At 38.6% G+C, this 17,622-nt stretch overlaps 1 protein-coding gene across 1 annotated transcript; it reads right to left on the reverse strand.

The window, feature by feature from the left end:
* Positions 1–3,513: 3,513 nt before the first annotated feature.
* Positions 3,514–15,467, reverse strand: FUNDC1 (FUN14 domain containing 1). The gene is made up of 5 exons (XM_032620646.1): positions 15,261–15,467; positions 14,364–14,520; positions 10,690–10,765; positions 6,955–7,083; positions 3,514–5,224 (listed from the first exon to the last, which is right to left on the reverse strand). Exons 1-5 carry the CDS (start codon positions 15,286–15,288, stop codon positions 5,147–5,149), a joined length of 468 nt encoding a protein of 155 aa, XP_032476537.1. The 5' UTR covers positions 15,289–15,467; the 3' UTR covers positions 3,514–5,146.
* Between the last annotated feature and the right edge of the window lie 2,155 nt (positions 15,468–17,622).

Consider the following 17,622-nt stretch of genomic DNA (forward strand, 5'->3'; position numbering starts at 1 on the left):
GCTTATTTGTATGTTTGAAATATATTTGTCCTCAGCCAATAGTAATTCATTTAGGGATTGCTCTTAAAATTTTAACATGCACGCATACTCAAAAGTGTGAGGTTAATCAATATGTTTTGGAAGAATACAGGGACTTTACATTAAGAATCCAAATATCTCAGTTCTACATTTGTTTTATTGCCCCCCCCCCAGCTCCAGAAGACACTTAACTATTGTTTTACACAAGCAATGTTGGCTTAGATTTACCCACTGTAGTGGAGACTGTTGGTGTCCCACCCAGATCCCTTTTACTGGGCCAATATGCCTACTACCCAGCTGTATATTAACTGCTCACGGCTAACAATCACACCATTCTCTTGAGAGTTGCCCTCAGCAGGACAGTGCCTCCCTAGCCTGGAGGTTACCCACCCCAATCCCTAAGGGCAGACTGCAGCCAGTGCCTGATTGATATGGGAATACAAAAAGCTAGCTCTCTTGCCACAAGGGGACACAACTCAGTGGTGCCAGTATTAGATTTCTATTGCTGCTGTAACGAATGATCACAAACATAGTGGCTTAAAACAACACAAATTTATTATCTTACAGATGTGAAGGTAAGCAGTGCAACACGGGTCTCACTGAGCTAAAATCAAGGTGTCGGCAGGGCTGTGCTCCTTTCTGGAAGCAATAGGGTACTCTGTTTTCTTGCCTTTTCCAGCTTTCAAGAGGCCACCAGCTTTCCTTGGCTCATGGCCCCCTTCCTCAGTCTTCAAAGCCACAACAGCATCGGCCTGATCATTCTTCTTCCATATTCACATCTTCGCCTCTCTTCTGCCTTCCTTCTCTTTTAAGAACTCTTGTGATCACATTGGGCCCACCAAGATACTCCAGAATAACCTCTTTGAGATCAGTTGATGAGCAACTTTAACTCCATCTGCAACCTTCATTCTCTTTTGCCATGTAACCTAAGGTATTCACAGGTTTGGGGGATTAGGACAGGAATATCTTTGTGGCAGTGCGGGGGCAGGGGTGGGATTATTCTGCCGGCCCCAGTGCCCTTCATGCTCCAGAGCTACTTGCAGGATCAGGCTAAGGCTAGATTCCAGCTGAACCCACATAGATGGACCTACAGGAAGTTGTGTTCTTATTCAACAGTAAACGATATTTGTCACAGTGACATATAAAACTTCATAGAATTTAATAAATTGTTACTACAAAGATATGAAAAGGAAGGCGTTATAGAGCTAAATCCACATCTATCATAATAGGAAGTACAAGCCAAGTTATTTATCATAATAGGAAGTCCAAGAAATATGGTTGCAGTAAATACCAAGAGAAACAACTAATATAGTTGAAACTTCTGTGGGGAAAAAGCCACTAAATTGAGGAATGGTAGGACAGAGAAGTGCTCCTTTTCTTAGAAGCCTTATTTATAGTCAAATACCATTTGACTTCTTGGACTATATGTATTATTTTGACAAAAACCACTTGAAAAATAAATTCACTGAATAAAGCAGAAATAGCCCCCTAAAATAGCAATAACCTATTAATTTTAATTCCTAGTCCTGGTTCTAAAAAAACAATGTTTGCTTCCTATAAAGTAACATGTACTTATTGTAAAGACTTCAGATGACACAAAAATGTTGAAAATGCAACATGAAAGTCCTATATACCAACCTCTCAGAGACAGCCTCTATGGGTATCTGTGTGCACTCATGCTCACCTGTGTACTTTTTTTTAAAGTGGGGTCATACTTTTTGTAACCTGATTTTATCACTAACATGTGGATCTTTCTAGATCAATTTATACAGCTCTACATTCCTCTTAATAATTGTATAGAATTCTATCATTTGAATATGCCATAAAAAGTAATAATAATTTAACAAAAATCAGGAGGCCAGAGGGTAACAGGGAAGAGGTACACTTATTTTCCTCATCTTTAATAACAGGGAGTTAGCAGATATTATCTAAAGCTGGTACCTAAGGACAGAAAAAGCATAATATTTAAAGTAATAAAGATATCTACTAGAAAAACTAAAAATATATTAGCAATCAAAAAAAAAGGGGGAAACAGTGGATGTGCACAGAATTCCTTACCTTTCAGAGTGAACATTCAGTGTATATCAATACTATCCAAACTTGGACAATAAAAATAATATAAGTATAAATATATTAAAATATATGTATAAAGAACTTTTCATAATGGTTGTCTCATAAAAGGGGATGAGGGTGGGCACTTGTATCTTTCTGTCATCATAAATGTACCTATTATAAAAAGATATTTATAAGTGAATATAGCTATTTATAAAACAGTACATAAACTGACAATTTTTATACAAAATACACATAATATGTATTCATATATATGCAGAAAAAATTCCAAAGGCTATGTATCAAAATATGGACAATCATTATCTCTAGGTACATCACATTATCGACGTTCTATATATTCTTTATGCTGATGTATTTTCTATAATAGACATATTTCATTCATATTGCATTTGAAATAAGAAAATGTTAAAAATCATCTTTTTTGTGAGGGAGATTGGGGAGGGTTCTAAGAATAAAAAATAAAAATCAGTCAAAATGTCCTTACAAATTTTCTAAGCCACAAAATATCTATATTCCACATACTCAAGTTTTTATAAATCTTGCAAACAACCTTTATGCCCTCAAACATAAAAATCCCCATTTTAGACAAAGGCAGGCTATAGGCTTTTCATTCAGGCCAAGCCCCACCAAGTCATTTCTAACAGAGCTTCTGATTCACGGGGCTGCCATACTGAGAAGATTTCCTATAGGTTGACACCAACTCTAGCACAGTAAAAATATGCTTTTCACATACTCATTCACAACATCAGCTGAATACCTATGGTGAGCAAAGCATTACACAGGCTGTGTCACAAGTTATAGATTAATTAACACCGCACACGACTGCCTCAAGTAGCGTACAGCCTCGTGGGGAAACGGCACGGACACGAGGCAGAACAAGGGGCACTAACAGAGAGGAGAGAGTATGGAGAGAGCTGATAATATTTTACACTGGTATACAAATATTTTCAAACAAAGCAAAAAATACTTGGAAACGTATAGGTAAAAAATGAAGTGCTCTTTTTCACTTTTCATTCATGTTTGGACTCTGAAAGTAGTTACCTCTACAACTCATTTGCCACTAAATCATACGCCAAGTTCTCCTATAGTAGTATGTAACTTTTCATATAGGAATATTTAGTCTTTATTTGAGGGCAGACATTTTTGTGCCCCCCACTTTCCCAATGTATCACACACAGAATAGACACTATAAATATTTCGAAAATGAACAAACTGAGCCAGCTCCTAGAGCTTGCCACAGTAGCCTGCCACACTGCATCAGATGAAAGGTATCAGGCAGATATGGCACACAGAAGCGTGGCCCAGGTTCTACCTAACGTAGAATATTTTTCCCTTTTAATTCCACAGTCATGAAAAGCTAGGCAAGGCAGAAAGAGAGAAAAGCTCAAAGAAGAAAAATTAAGTATTTATAAGCAACATCACTTCATATTAAGAAAGTCTGAGTTTTATTTAGCATTTTATCTGAGGCGCTGAGAGTAAAGGAAGAAAATGAAGATCAATCCCACATTCAATTTTAAGGAGTCTTGCAAAAATGAAAGCACACAGACTATAACAATCTTGAAAGCATGAAATGCCTTATGTTTACAATACACAAAAAATACTATAGAGACTTCCTATCAAAAGGAGATAGTCTGAGTATATGCAAAGTCTTTCCAATCTGAAGATTCCAACACACGTTGTTCTGCTATTTTTCCCAATTCCAACGTAGAACTCTGGACAAAACAAACAATACAAAAAGCTTTTCTAGGCCAAGGACCCTCTGAGGGAGTGTGATATTTGCCCTGAGAAACAAGTCAACTGGCCTAGTGTTGGGACCAACATAAAATGCTACCTAAAAAGCTGAAAGCCTCAGCATTTACATCTCAAGACTTGATCAAAGAGATGATTCTCTTTAAACTACCATTTCATGATTATATAGAAAATCACTGTTCTTCAGACAATAAATTCATACTATACTACTAAGTATTTTAAGGTGATTTTTACCTCTTTATAAAGAATAATAATTAGGATTTTTTAAAATGAAAAACAAGGTTCACTCAAAGTTAGTAAAACGAATCAGTGACCCAACTATATGTACCCTCAAAATAATTAATTCTACCCAGGCTGCCAAGATAAACAAATGAATAAAAAAATTAGAAGCTTATATGCAAGGAGATATTTTTACAACTACAGACATCAAAAAAAAAGAAGAGCTTTAGACATGTAGTATTTCCCTAGAAGAGCATTTACTACAGTTATTACATAGTAAGCAAAGAATTGCAGGAAAAAAACCCTAAAAATTGGTATTAAATTTGTTTAATAACCTTAATAATTCTATTATTTGTAAATCCTTCCATAAAAGGGCATTACAGTTCTTCAATTTATTGCAAACATATCCTTAAAAAAAAAGTCAGCCCGGGCTTCCCTGGTGGCGCAGTGGTTGAGAGTCCGCCTGCCGATGCAGGGGACACGGGTTCGTGCCCCGGTCTGGGAGGATCCCACATGCCACGGAGCGGCTGGGCCCGTGAGCCATGGCCGCTGAGCCTGCGTGTCCGGAGCCTGTGCTCCGCAACGGGAGAGGCCACAGCTGTGGGAGGCCCGCGTACCGCAAAAAAAAAAAAAAAAAAAAAAGTCAGCCCTACTGTTGAAGCTATAATACAAATTTTTAAATTATTGGCACTATACTAAAAAGCACAATGGAGAACATCCTATTTAAATAAAATGAGGATGATACTTCACTGGGGAATACAGCCAACAAATTTTTTTCTCTCTCCATATCTACATCCAACGGTGGTGTTTTATAGGCAAATTTTAAACAGATGCAAGTTTTTAAAAAATAATGAAAGCCATGATTTGCTTAGGAATACTATTATACACAGACCATATAGATTGTTTTATAGCAGATACCAGTCTGCCAAATTTCAGATGGCAAAATGCTAAGCAGTGAGTTTGGTACTGTCCAGCTAGTTGTTTCTTGTCATCCTGGAGAATCTGTCAATGGGTAATGCTGAGACCATCTTGTCACCACCATTTCTCTTCTCAGAGGTGACTCCACTGTGATAGAACATTCATATCCTTAAGATGCAAGGCCTAGCAAAAAGCCTCCCACAAATCCACTGGATATCACAATGTTCTGTTTGACAAATTCTGTTGCCTGAAACAAAGTTTAAAGAAAAATACTCTGAATTGTGCTACAACATGGATGAATCTTGAAAACATTACAGTAAGTGAAATAAGACAGACAAAAAAAGGACAATGTTGTTATAATTTCCACTTATATGAATAGTCAAATTCATCAAGACAGAAAGTAGAACAGAGGTTACCAAGGGCTGGGGAGAGGGGTTGATTGTGGGAATTACTGCTTAATGGTTAGAGTTTCTATTTGGGATGATGAAAAAGTTCTGGAAATGGATAGTGGTAATGGTCACACGAAAGTGTGAATGTACTTAATGCCAGTGAATTGTGCATTTAAAAATAGTTAAAATGGTAAATTTTATGTTATGTATATTTTACCACAATAAGAAAAAGAAAAGATATAAATTCTTAAAAATATTCTTAATTATTAAATCCAGAGCTAAGTATCGTTTTCAGATGTTTTCCTCAATTCAGTAAATATTCAGCAAAAATTCTTGTGTACCTACTATTGTAGGTGCCAACAACCAGACAAGATGCCAGGGCTGTCCGTTACAAACTGAAGGAGCCTAGAGCCCCCAGCCAGGCCCAGTAAACTTCCTGCTTCTGAGATAACAGGCATATGGACAGCAAAATTCTCACAGGTAAAAAGAAATCTCCCTATAAAGCTGGCATAAATGGTCCATTCAGCAAGTTTTTAACGTAGATGATTTAATAAATTCCCACAGCCTATGCACAATGATACTTATTAACAGTCAGTTCACTTAGCCAGTAAGAAAAAATGCACAGGATCAAAAAAATAACACCTTGATAAAATGTTTAACCCAAATAAAATCATGAAGATGCAATCAGACAAAGCCAGACTGTACGATACTCTGCCTAGATGTTTCAAAAATGTGTCATGAAAGACAGAAAAACAAAAACAAAAAAACAGACGAGGGGACCATCTAAGATTAAAGCAGACTTCAGAGACATGACAACCAAATGCAATATGTAATTCTTAATCGGGGGGAAAAGATGTAAAAGATATTTTGTGGAAAAATTGTAATATGAACTCTATATTAGGAAATATTATTGTATCATGTTAAGTTTGGGGGATTAATAAGGGTAATGGTAATAGTATAGGAGAATATCCGTACTCTTGGGACATATGTGCTGAAGTATTTAAGAATAAAAAGACCTGATGTCTTAAACAGTTCGGGAAAAAACAAAAAAAAGGGTAAATTTCTCACTCACTCACACACTCACACACACACACACACACATACACACACACCAGCAAATGTGGTGAAACATGAACAATTTGATGAATAGGTGAAGGGTATTTGGGTATTCACTGTTTTTGTCTTTCAACTTTTCAACCGATCTGAAATTTTTCAAAATAAAAGTTGGGGGAAGTAAAAGGACAGAATTAAAATAAAGGCAAAGGAGCATTCAATTCAATTCTAAACAGAATATAAGAAGAAAACAGGCAAAATTCACATAAAAACATGAATAAAACTAATATATATATTAATAAAATAAATATATACATCTTCAAACTATTCCACTTCAAAAAAAAGGAAAAAGGTAGTTTTAGTTAACAAGTAAAAAAAAAATGAGTGATTTAAATGGCGGCTTGATCCCAAATTTTACTTAATGCTCTAGATATGACCAGAAACACCAATTTTTTTTAAAGAAGATAATCCCTAGTCACATTTTCTACTGAGATTCATTAAAAAAAAAAGGAGCCAAAAATGTACATTGTCTTACTTCTTCTATTATATTGTTGATTTCAGGTGCTGCCTTATTTGCTCGTTTCTTAATCTGTCTTTTTGCTTTGTTTACATCTTTTTCAACTCTCTTCCAGTCGACCTGCACATAGCCACTGTGACTGGCAATCTGCAAAAATGTGATAAAAATGGTTAATTCTAAACCAACTAGGTTGCTAATACGATATATGAACATTTAGATTTCTAGCCTCAGCAAAACAGAGTGGTAATGAAACCAAATGGCAAGTGAAAGCTTTTCCTGGCAATACCTGACATGGCAATTTGGGTCACAGACATGGAGGGGATAATGAACCTTAAGGTCCCTCCCATAGACAGCGACTATAAACCCTGGTTAAAACACAAGGGCTCCAGAATTAACAAAAGGAAGCAGATTTTGAAGAGGAGGTGAAACTTGTAGGAAGAGACCAATGTAAGGTAAGTTGCCCATTTTTTTGGCTTTATCCTGAGGATAAGATGCAGTTGCAGGGTGGCTAAAAGTTCAATAGAAAACATGTCACCTTTCTGGCTTGAAGAACCAGAGGGCAGAGCCCAGGACAATAACAGCTGCCAGAAAGGACACAGCTAGAGAAGGGGAGCCCCAAATCCTATGTGTAAACTCTACCCAAGTTCTGAACCACACATTCATGGGGCATAATGAAGCACTCTGGCTAAGGCTTAAAAAATAAATAAACTGAGGGCTTCCCTGGTGGCGCAGTGGTTGAGAATCCTCCTGCCGATGCAGGGGACAAGGGTTCATGCCCCGGTCTGGGAAGATCCCACATGCCGCGGAGAGGCTGGGCCCGTGAGCCATGGCCACTGAGCCTGCGCGCCTGGAGCCTGTGCTCCACAACGGGAGAGGCCACAACAGTGGGAGGCCTGCGTATCGCAAAAAAAAATAAAAATAAAAATAAAAAATAATAAACAGATTTGAGCCACTATCCACCACAGGTGAAATGGAGTTTGCAATTTGAGTCTAACCAAGTTAACTGCCTACTAGAATCAAAACATTAACAAACTTCGGAGGAATAAAACAGAATCCAGATTCTCCACGATGTAACATTCCTAATGCCCAGGGATAAAATACAAAGTTATTTGATATGATAAAACAAGAAAATGTGGCCTAGTCGCAAAAGAAAATCAACAGATGCCAACTCTGAGATGACCCAGGTATTGAAATTTACAGGACTTTAAAGCAGTACTATAACTATGCTCAATGAGGTAAAGGAAACTACAGTTGTAATCAATGAAAAGATAAGAAATCTCATCAGAGATATAGAAAATATAAAAAGAACCAAATGAAAATTCTAGAATTGGAAAATTCTAGAATTGGAAATATAAAAAGAACCAAAAAATTCCAATGAAATAAATTCACTGGATAGCCTTAACGGCAGAAGGTAGATGACACAGAGTCAGTGAACCTGAAGCTAGATCACTAGAAATTACACAATCTGAAAAAAAAGACTGAAAAACTAGATGAACAAAACCTCAGAACATTATCAAAGAGCCCAACATTCATCAATCAGAGTCATGTTCAGAAGGAGAAGAAAGAATAGGAGAAAATATTTCAAAAAATAATGGCCAAAACCTTCCTGAACATGGTTAAAGACATTACTTTACAGATTCCAGAGCTCAGTGAACTCCAGGTAATGATCTAATACAATTATGAAATAACAATACTCAGATGATGTGGGGGTTGGGGGGTGGGGCACACAGACATTCAATACGTCATAGCTAAATTCCCATATTCCATAACGGGAAGACAACAGTTAATACCTCAAACTGAAAGATAAAGAAATGTCCAATTCACTTGTTTAGGAAAAAGGAAATAAATACCTTAAGAATCAGCTAGTAGTTCAAACTGGTTACCTCAAGGCAGGGAAGAACGGGGAGGTAGCGAGGGAGGCAAAGAACTACCCTAATCTGTAATAAGCATTATACATGTACTTGACCCTCTGAATTATGAGCATGTACAACTCAAAAAAATAAATAAATAAATTGAAAAGATTTATATACCACTGTCTGTTTTAAGATGGCAGTGTGGTAAATATCTACTGGAAAACACCTGAGTTACTAGAAAAGCTTTAAGTTGTCAGCAAACTAATATTTATCTTTAATAAAAATATGGAAGCGAGACTAAATAATAGGTAATTAGCCTAAATGCCATTTGTTTCTTTTTTCTTCTTTGTTTCCTTCTACTGAGTTTTCAAGGTAAGTCATATTTGTGGGAAAAATTGGTTTGATGCTGACAGGTCTCATGCTCTTCTAATCAGTGACTTCAAACAATATGTGGACTAGACACGAAGTAGAAGGTGGCAACAGCAAAACGTGGGTTTGAAGGGTACATATCAAGTGGACTGAAATGGACTTCTGAAAAACTGACATGCAGAGTACACAGAAATGTATAATTCTATCTGTTAACATTTTAGGGAACTCTGCTTTGGTCCAGTACCCTTTTCCACTAAACAGAAATGACAACTGAGTTTTCAAAATAGCTATAGAATTCACTATCTTGATTCTTGATAACTATATAAATATCTTAATTCTTGGTTCTATATAAACCCAAGTCAAAAATCAGCTTAAATAAAATTCTCCTTTGTACAAATACTGGCATATTCATCCAAAGGACTAAATTTTGATATGAACCATATTCCTTTTTACCTCTTACCACAAGTCATAAGCAATTACCCCTAATAATACCACCAACAGAAAAAAAAAATATATATATATGTATATATTTAAACTGCTTAGTAAACAACTTAAAATCTGTGCTTAACACATATGAATCCAGTCCCTTTGTACTTCAGGTAATGACACTGGTTATTACATGATCAATGGCTTAGGTGCTGAACTCAGATTTTGGTTGCTATGACCATCAATCATTTTTAAAATCTGACAGATTTCTGTATCTTTAAAATTGTTGCTAACATTCATTCCCAGAAATTTTCAATTTTAGGATTTACTATATTTGATCTTCAGGGAATGATATTTTGGGGAAAATATATGCCAAACAGACATGAATGCCAGATAATATCCTGATAAACATCCTCTAACAGCAAAGCATTTTTGAACCTTATACTTAGAGGAACATGAACAAGACTAAAACTTCAAGTCCACCTGCCTCAGAAATAGGATTATGAATGGTTTTTTAAACCCAATTTTCCACTTTCTATATTACTATGGTTCCCTAGTTTTAAAAAACATGTTAGAAATTGCTAACAGCATTTTCCCCTAGGAAGGAAAACTGGCTAGGAAACAGGAAAGAGACTTCTTGAATTTTATATATTGTGTATGAGAGTGTGTGTGAATGTTTTTTTGAATTATATTTTATTTATTTTTTTATACAGCAGGTTCTTGAGAGTGTGTGTGAATTTTAAATATGTTTTAAATGGTCAGCATGAACAGGTTATGCTATTGATGAAATGTTTATTTTTCCAGGGAGATGCTTCAAGGAAATTAGGTAAATAACAAAAAATGAGATACCTCAAATTTTAACAGTTGTGTTTTTAATAGCTGGGATCAAACTATGCTTAAAAAACCTCAGAAGTATTTAAATTGATGCTTTTCATGACAGATGCCAGCTTTTAAAACTCATTTTAGTTTTTCCATAAACTGATGCCTAAAAGAGAAATTCCATCTTCTATTAAAATGGACAGGAGTGAAATGGCTAAACTTGACTTTCTCAGTTCCTAAGGGCTACATATGTAAGCAGAGGCAAGGACCAAAAGCTCTGACATACCTGAAGGAGAAGAAAGCCACCACCTACTGCAGTTGCTGCAAGTTTTCCAACTTTCTGGAACAAAAATCCCGCACACCTTTAATGGAAGAAATGACAAAGGATGAGAACAATCAATGATGTACTAAACTCTCTCCCTTCTACTTTTCACTGCTTTCCTAATAAAATCTTTTTTTTTTTTTTTTTTTTTTTTTTTTTTTTTTTTTTTTTTTTTATGCGTTACGCGGGCCTCTCACTGTTGTGGCCTCTCCCGCTGCGGAGGACAGGCTCCGGACGCGCAGGCCCAGCGGCCATGGCTCACGGGCCCAGCCGCTCCGCGGCACGTGGGATCCTCCCAGACCGGGGCACGAACCCGCGTCCCCTGCATCGGCAGGCGGACTCTCAACCACTGCGCCACCAGGGAAGCCCCTAATAAAATCTTAATGTCTTCCCAGTTCTTTTGATCATGCCCCTTACCCGCTCAGAAACCCACAATGTTTCCCGTCAGTTATATAGACTAGTCAAAAGTGCATAATCTAAATTGTCTGAGATGTGCTTCAAAATAAGGGATGGAGAGAAGAAGAGGGGAATTTACAGGAAAAAGACTGGCTACTGAAACTGAATGTTGAGTACTCAGGGGTTCGTTATACTCTTCCTTCTATACTTGTATTAAGTTGAAATTCCTCATAATAAAAGTGCTTAGTTTTGTTTTGGTTTTTTTAATACACTCAAGATATTCCACACACCTGGCCGACTCTCACTCTACCCAAACCTTCTGCTCCAACCCAGTTTCCAAATATGTCACCACTGTTGCTCAAGCTATTAACCTCTCTCTTTCTAGGGGTTTTTACCTAGCTCTACCTATCTAAAACTTTCCTACACTTTAAGGTCCAGCTGGAGTTCCACCTTCACAACTATACTTCAGCCCATATTTCTCATGGCTTCCTTATCTATTTCTATCTCTATATTAAACCTGTTTTGTCTCATCTATCCTGTAAGGATGTCAACCCATACTTCTTTTTTGATTCTCTCCTTCAGTGAGCTCATTATTCCCTTAAGTATTCCAGACCCAGTACGCAAAAGAATCTCAGATTTCCAACTCCAGCCTTCTGTACTGGGTTGAAGAGTGTCACCCCCGAAATCCATGTCCTTCCTAGAACCTCAGAATGTGACCTTATTTGGAATAAGGTCATTGTAGATGTAGTTAGTTCAGATGAGGCTATACTGGAGTTGGGTGGGCCCCAGATCCAATGTGTCATAGAGATACACAGAGGGAAGACAGCCATGTGACGACAGAGGCAGAATTGGAGTGATATGTCTACAAGTCAAGGAATGCCAGGGATTGCTGGCAACCACCAGAAGACAGGAGAGAAGCATGGAACAAATTCTCCCTGAGCCTCCAGGAAGGAACCAACCCTGTTGACACCTTTCAAATTTCTAGCCTCCAGACCTGTGAGAGAATAAGTTTCTCTCATTTTAAGCTACTTAGTTGTGGTACTTTGTTACAACAGCCTTAGGAAACTAATACACATACACCTTCATAAATGGAAAATTTACATTTCCAATTAAATGATGAGCTTCTCTTGCCACCCAGAACCACATATTCAAAATGTCCCAAAGCAAACATCTTTCCAACCAAACCAGCTGTTGCTAAGGTCCCAATTTGTAAGTGACTGCATCATTCTCTAGGCTTGTTACCTCATGCATCTCAGGCTGCCTTCTTCATTGCCTTTGGGGTCCAACTGACGGCCAATTGTATATACTCGAGTACTGCCAAAACATCATTTGATTGTCTTTTGTCTTCTTTCCATCCTCAAGGGCATCACTACCTTGCTTCCAGACCACACTAAGGACACTCTAGCTAATCTTCACACCTCCCATCTCGCCTAGCAGCCACCCATCCTGCTATCAGTTTTAATTTCTTATTATGATCAAGAACCTATAGCTACCTACAGCTAAACATAATCTCCTCAGTTTCCCATTCATGTCCTGAATTGGTCTGAATTATTAACTTGTTAAGTTAACATCTAGTAACCATTCCTCCTTAATGTATGCCACAACAGTACATCAGTTTCATACCCTAAGAAAATTCCAAAAATTTATTACACTGAATCTAAAGTCATTGCAACAAATCACCTGTATAATATTAGAGTCCTATTACACAGCTCCTGGATTGACACCTGGCTACAGTTCAAACATATGGGTCCCTCAGTAAGGGAGACAGCAACAAAGACTCAGAAAAGGGAACAGAGGAGGCAAGCAGCAGCCAGGTCTTAACAATATCCTGGGGAATGTGCTCCACAAGCATGTCTATCCTTTGCTTGACGGCATGAGCCACTAAAATGAGTCTACTAACTTCCCCTCTTCTGTCTCTAGGCTTTCCAAGCAAACTTCTGCCAATCATTGGGCTTCTCACCAAGCTTAGCCTACAAGGAGAAAACACACAGCAATTTAATTCTATTGCTCAATTATTTTTTAGTCTCTTTTAAGGTGGGGCTTTAGGCCTTGACTCACATTAACCCATCACCCATGGCACCAAATTGTGAGCTTATTTAAGCAGAAAGCCAGGCCCTGAATTGTGGGCATCAAGGTACCACTGGCCTGTGAAAAATCATCTGAATAACCAGGGCTCTGACCAGGCATCTCTCTAACTGCAGGCTTTTTTCATAAGCAGCACTAATAAGTACACATCATGAATAAATACTGCACCTCTTTGTCACAGAATCTTCACAGTGAGTGTTTCTACCATAAAATGGCATTTATTAAAAAAAGGCATAAAAGAGTGCACCATTGTTCCAAGGTGCAAGTAAAACACAAATCAAAAAAATCATTTTATACTCAGTTTAAATATGTAAATATTTAAATTAATGTAAGATGAATTTAACTTAGAATCTAAGAAATAAATGATTACTCACAAGTTAAGCACGTACACTAACTTCAGAAATTCTCTAGGGTCATGAACATTTTCAAAATAAAGAGTCAAACTTGTTTCTGACCCTTGTTATTTGGCTAATCTTTTAGTCTAAGAATAACAGAATTATATCTACAGTAGCAATTATATAATCATGTGATCTGAAATGTTAACTGGTTAGGTTAATGCTTATTAACCTCTCCCCCTTAATGTACTCCACAGTATTATTACTGAGTAAGCAATCAGTCCTTTAATTCCAACCAAGACCCAATCTACAACTCTTCTTCAAAGTATTATCATAATCCAAATTAGAATCATCTGTATCATAATCAGTACTTTTTACTGAAAATTTTACACTGCTCTCCACAGGGCTGATAATCCTGGAGACCAGTTTTACTGCGGGAATTCTCACAGGGTTTTCCGGTTGTTAGCACTGAACAAGTAAAAATTATTTACATATACTTAAGTCTTCTATATTTTTCCCTCCTTACCCACTGTCACTGAATCAGATTCACTATGTCTGCGAAATCTGAAATGGGCGAAAATATACAAAGAATCAAAGGAAGGGTGAGGAGGGAACAGTGGAGGGTGGCGGAGGATGATCACCAAAACCCAACAGTCTCTAAGTGTTGATTACACTAATCATACCACAGAGAAAAGCCTCAAGGTACAGCTCTTCTGGGATTAACAGTGTAAAGCCACTGACTGAGCACGTAATTGGCCCAGATACAAAAGGGCAGTAGTCAGGCTCCCAATGAAATTTAACAAAAAAAGATGTTTTTCTCACCAGCCACTCACTCCACCCATTACAATCTGGGTGGCTACTGAGTATTTTTCTACCATAGGTCCGGAACTGTGGCCAAACACTCGATTCCACCAGTGGTGTCTTCTTGCATACTCAGTTAAATCCAACACTTCATAAGAGTCATCATCACTTTCATATTCTTCAAAGCAAAAAATGAAAGCAACAAATTTACAGTCAACCGAAAGTTAAAAATGCCCTGTACATTTTCATCTGTTACAACTCATTGTTACATTTGGCATACAGCTAAAAACGCCCAGATGGAAACAAAGTTTCTTATACCCAATCCCTGAGACTAGGGCCTTGAGAGTAAAGGGCCATGCATCTCCTTCTCAAAGGCCCAGAGACCGGCCTGGGTGCCGGGGCAACGTCAGTTACGCAGCAGAGGGGTCACCCCTACACCCCAAATCTCAGTAGGGACAGGTCAGAGTTTCACAGCAGGGTCTCCCCCCAATCTCAGCGGGTCAGTTCAAAGTTTCACAGCATGAAAGGTCACCCCCAAATCTCAGGTTCAGGGTCAGTGCAGGGTCCGTTTTCATCAGTGGGAGAAAGAAGGGGGGTCCTCCACTGACGGAACCGGTTAGAGGCCCGACAAGAAGAAATGATTTCAAAACCAAGACTTAAAAAAAACAACAACCAAAAAACATTAGAAGACGGACAGGAACGGCCGGAGGTGAAGGTAAGGCAGGAGGTGGGGCTGTGTTCAGGGCGAGGGTCCTAGAGGGGACAGCGAGTCTAGTCCGAAGTGGGTGCTCAAAGGGTTGCCTCAAGCAAACAGAGCCCCCAGGAACCCTGGGACAGGGGAAGAAAGACGCACCCCCGAGCCAAGGTCGAGAGCTGTGAGCCGTCTCCAAGATACTACTTCGGGCCCCGGCCGCTCACCTTGGGGAGGGGCGTTCCGGGTCGCCATGATACCGCCGGCGGCCTGTATTGAAGGTGGTCCCAACCCGCCCGCCTCTCCCCGCTACTTTAAGAACCGCTCTAGGCCCAGGTGGAAGTCTATGGTCTCTTTTTTTCCTCCTCCTCCTCCTTTTCCTCCAGGCGCGTAGTTCTGTCCCCGCCCCCTCCTCTAAGCGGAGGGCCTTCCGCGCAAGCGCAGGGCACAGGGGCGTGGGGAAGGGGAGAGGGGAGAGACAGGCTGGATACCAGCCTGCGAGGGTTTGTGGGAATTGTAGTCCGTTGCCCTCCACAAGCCTGGTTTCCCACCCTCCCCCTCTAGAATTTACAGAACCTGAATTTTGGTTATTTTGTTTTAAAGAGCCTCAGGGCTGGAGGGGAGGGGGCGTCACTTGGTGGTTAAATCGGAAACCCGCTTGCTATTTGTAACACTATACCAGAAAGAGGCTTTTAAAAAGAGATAAGAGAAGCCCTGTTTCAAACCACACTTTTCAAGCAGTCAAGGGCTCAACTAACGAATGGAAAATTTTTCTAACGCGCTGCAGCTGGGAACTGGAACGTTTTCATCCTCTCCTTCTCCACGCGTTTCCTGCCAGGAACCTGAGGAGGAAGAGGGAGGCCTAAGAACTGACCTGACACGAGTTATTCAAGAGGACATAATTTTTAAGCATCATTTTTATTATTTAAATCTGACAGGAACAAGGGCAAGTTCTTCACCCAGAAGCATCACGAGATTCTGTTGAATGAAAAACCGTGTTGATTGCCAAGCAGCTAACTCAGGTTCACATAAACCAGCCCCCAAACTTGTTTTGAACTTGCATTGCACCCGCATTCGCTGTACAATTAAAACAGCCCTATCAGTATTCCTATTCCGAGAATATGGAGATGAAGGAAAAACAAGAAATTCTGGTAGAGGTTGTATTATTTAAAATACTGACTTACATAATTGCACTTGGCTTTTCAAGTCCTGGTGCTCTAAATGCAAGGGTTGATTCAAGTTCCTCACCCTGTGCCCCCCCAAAATACAATTCTAGGACTGGCTGGAGATGTTAGTCTTCAATTTGCATAAGATTACACGTTTCGGAAACAAAGTAACTTTAAGGGTCATAACTTCAGAGATCTTCACTGAAATATTTTTTCCAAGAGTTAACAGGTTTGAGTTTATACACTCCTTCCTCCCCATTGCCTACCCACTCCTAATGAGGTGCTAAAGAATAAGAGAAACGGCAAATGATGGGCCACTGAAACGGAAGAAAGGAGAAAAGAGAAATGAAAAATACAAACTGAAAGAGCAAAATTACAAATTGGAAGAGGGTTGACTGGGCCAATGACATCCAAATGACACTTTCACATACTTATAGCAATATCTGCCAAGTACAAAAAGAAGCCACTTTCCTGTCATGGAAATGGTACTTAGAATCAAACGATTATGGAGAAATGGGGAGAAAATGGAAACAAAACAGTGCTCTTAAGATAACAAAGAATAGACCTTTGTATCCAAAATGCATCCAAAACATGTCCAAAAATGAGTTAAAAGGCAATCATTTCTCTAAAGGACTTAAGGGCTGAGAAGGAACTTTTTAATGCTCTTCCCTTTTTTCTTGCGGTGATATGCCCTTGCCATTACCTCAAGGAAGTTGGTTGTATAATATACTTTTCTAGTGTGAGTTTTTTTCTTTCCCAGTATCGAAAAAGCTGTCATTTTGTTGGCTCAATGACGAGTGGTTTAATGTGTAAATTGTGTACACAGGCTTTAAAAGGTGCTTTGATCCTCCTGATGGGTTCAAGGCGGGTGATTTTTTTTTTTAATTCCCACTTTGAATAGTGGGTTTGTTTTTTGTTTTTTGTTTTCTGTTTTTTTCAGTCAGCAGTAATAAACATTTTCATTGTGAACACTGATATCTTAACACTGGTACCAACTGTACCAAAACATAATTCATGTAGCCTTCAGCTTTTCAATGGGTAGTGTTCCAAAAGTTTATGAGTAACTTATTTGAAATAGAAAACATTTTCTATTTACTCCATAATGAAACTATAATGAAACTATTCCTTCCTGATCTCCACTTTTCCTCATTGTCTTTGGAAACCTCATTTGTTAAAAACAATTTAGTCAGAATTGAGAAAACAAAAAGCAGACAAAAAAACGAACAGAAGAACAATTCAGTCCCTGGGCAATCTAACCTCCCCCATTGGCTACAACTAATCCCAACACAATGGAGCCCACTCACCCCACGTTTGCACACTTAAAATGCTGTAAGTGACCTTTCAAAGTACTGAGGTAATCAATTGCTGATGAGAAAAGTGTGGCAAAGTTGATGCTGCATGAACTAGCTTGTTGGAGTGTAAA

This window comes from Phocoena sinus, chromosome X, assembly GCF_008692025.1.
Source record: "Phocoena sinus isolate mPhoSin1 chromosome X, mPhoSin1.pri, whole genome shotgun sequence".
Lineage (NCBI taxonomy): Eukaryota > Metazoa > Chordata > Mammalia > Artiodactyla > Phocoenidae > Phocoena > Phocoena sinus.

Coding starts and splice junctions, on each gene's coding strand:
- FUNDC1 (XM_032620646.1), bottom strand. CDS start 15,288: ATGGCGACCCGGAACGCCCCTCCCCAAG. Junction 14,521..15,260: donor CCGGAACGCCCCTCCCCAAG/GTGAGCGGCCGG, acceptor TTTGCTTTGAAG/AATATGAAAGTGATGATGAC. Junction 5,225..6,954: donor TCAACAATATAATAGAAGAA/GTAAGACAATGT, acceptor ACTTTGTTTCAG/GCAACAGAATTTGTCAAACA.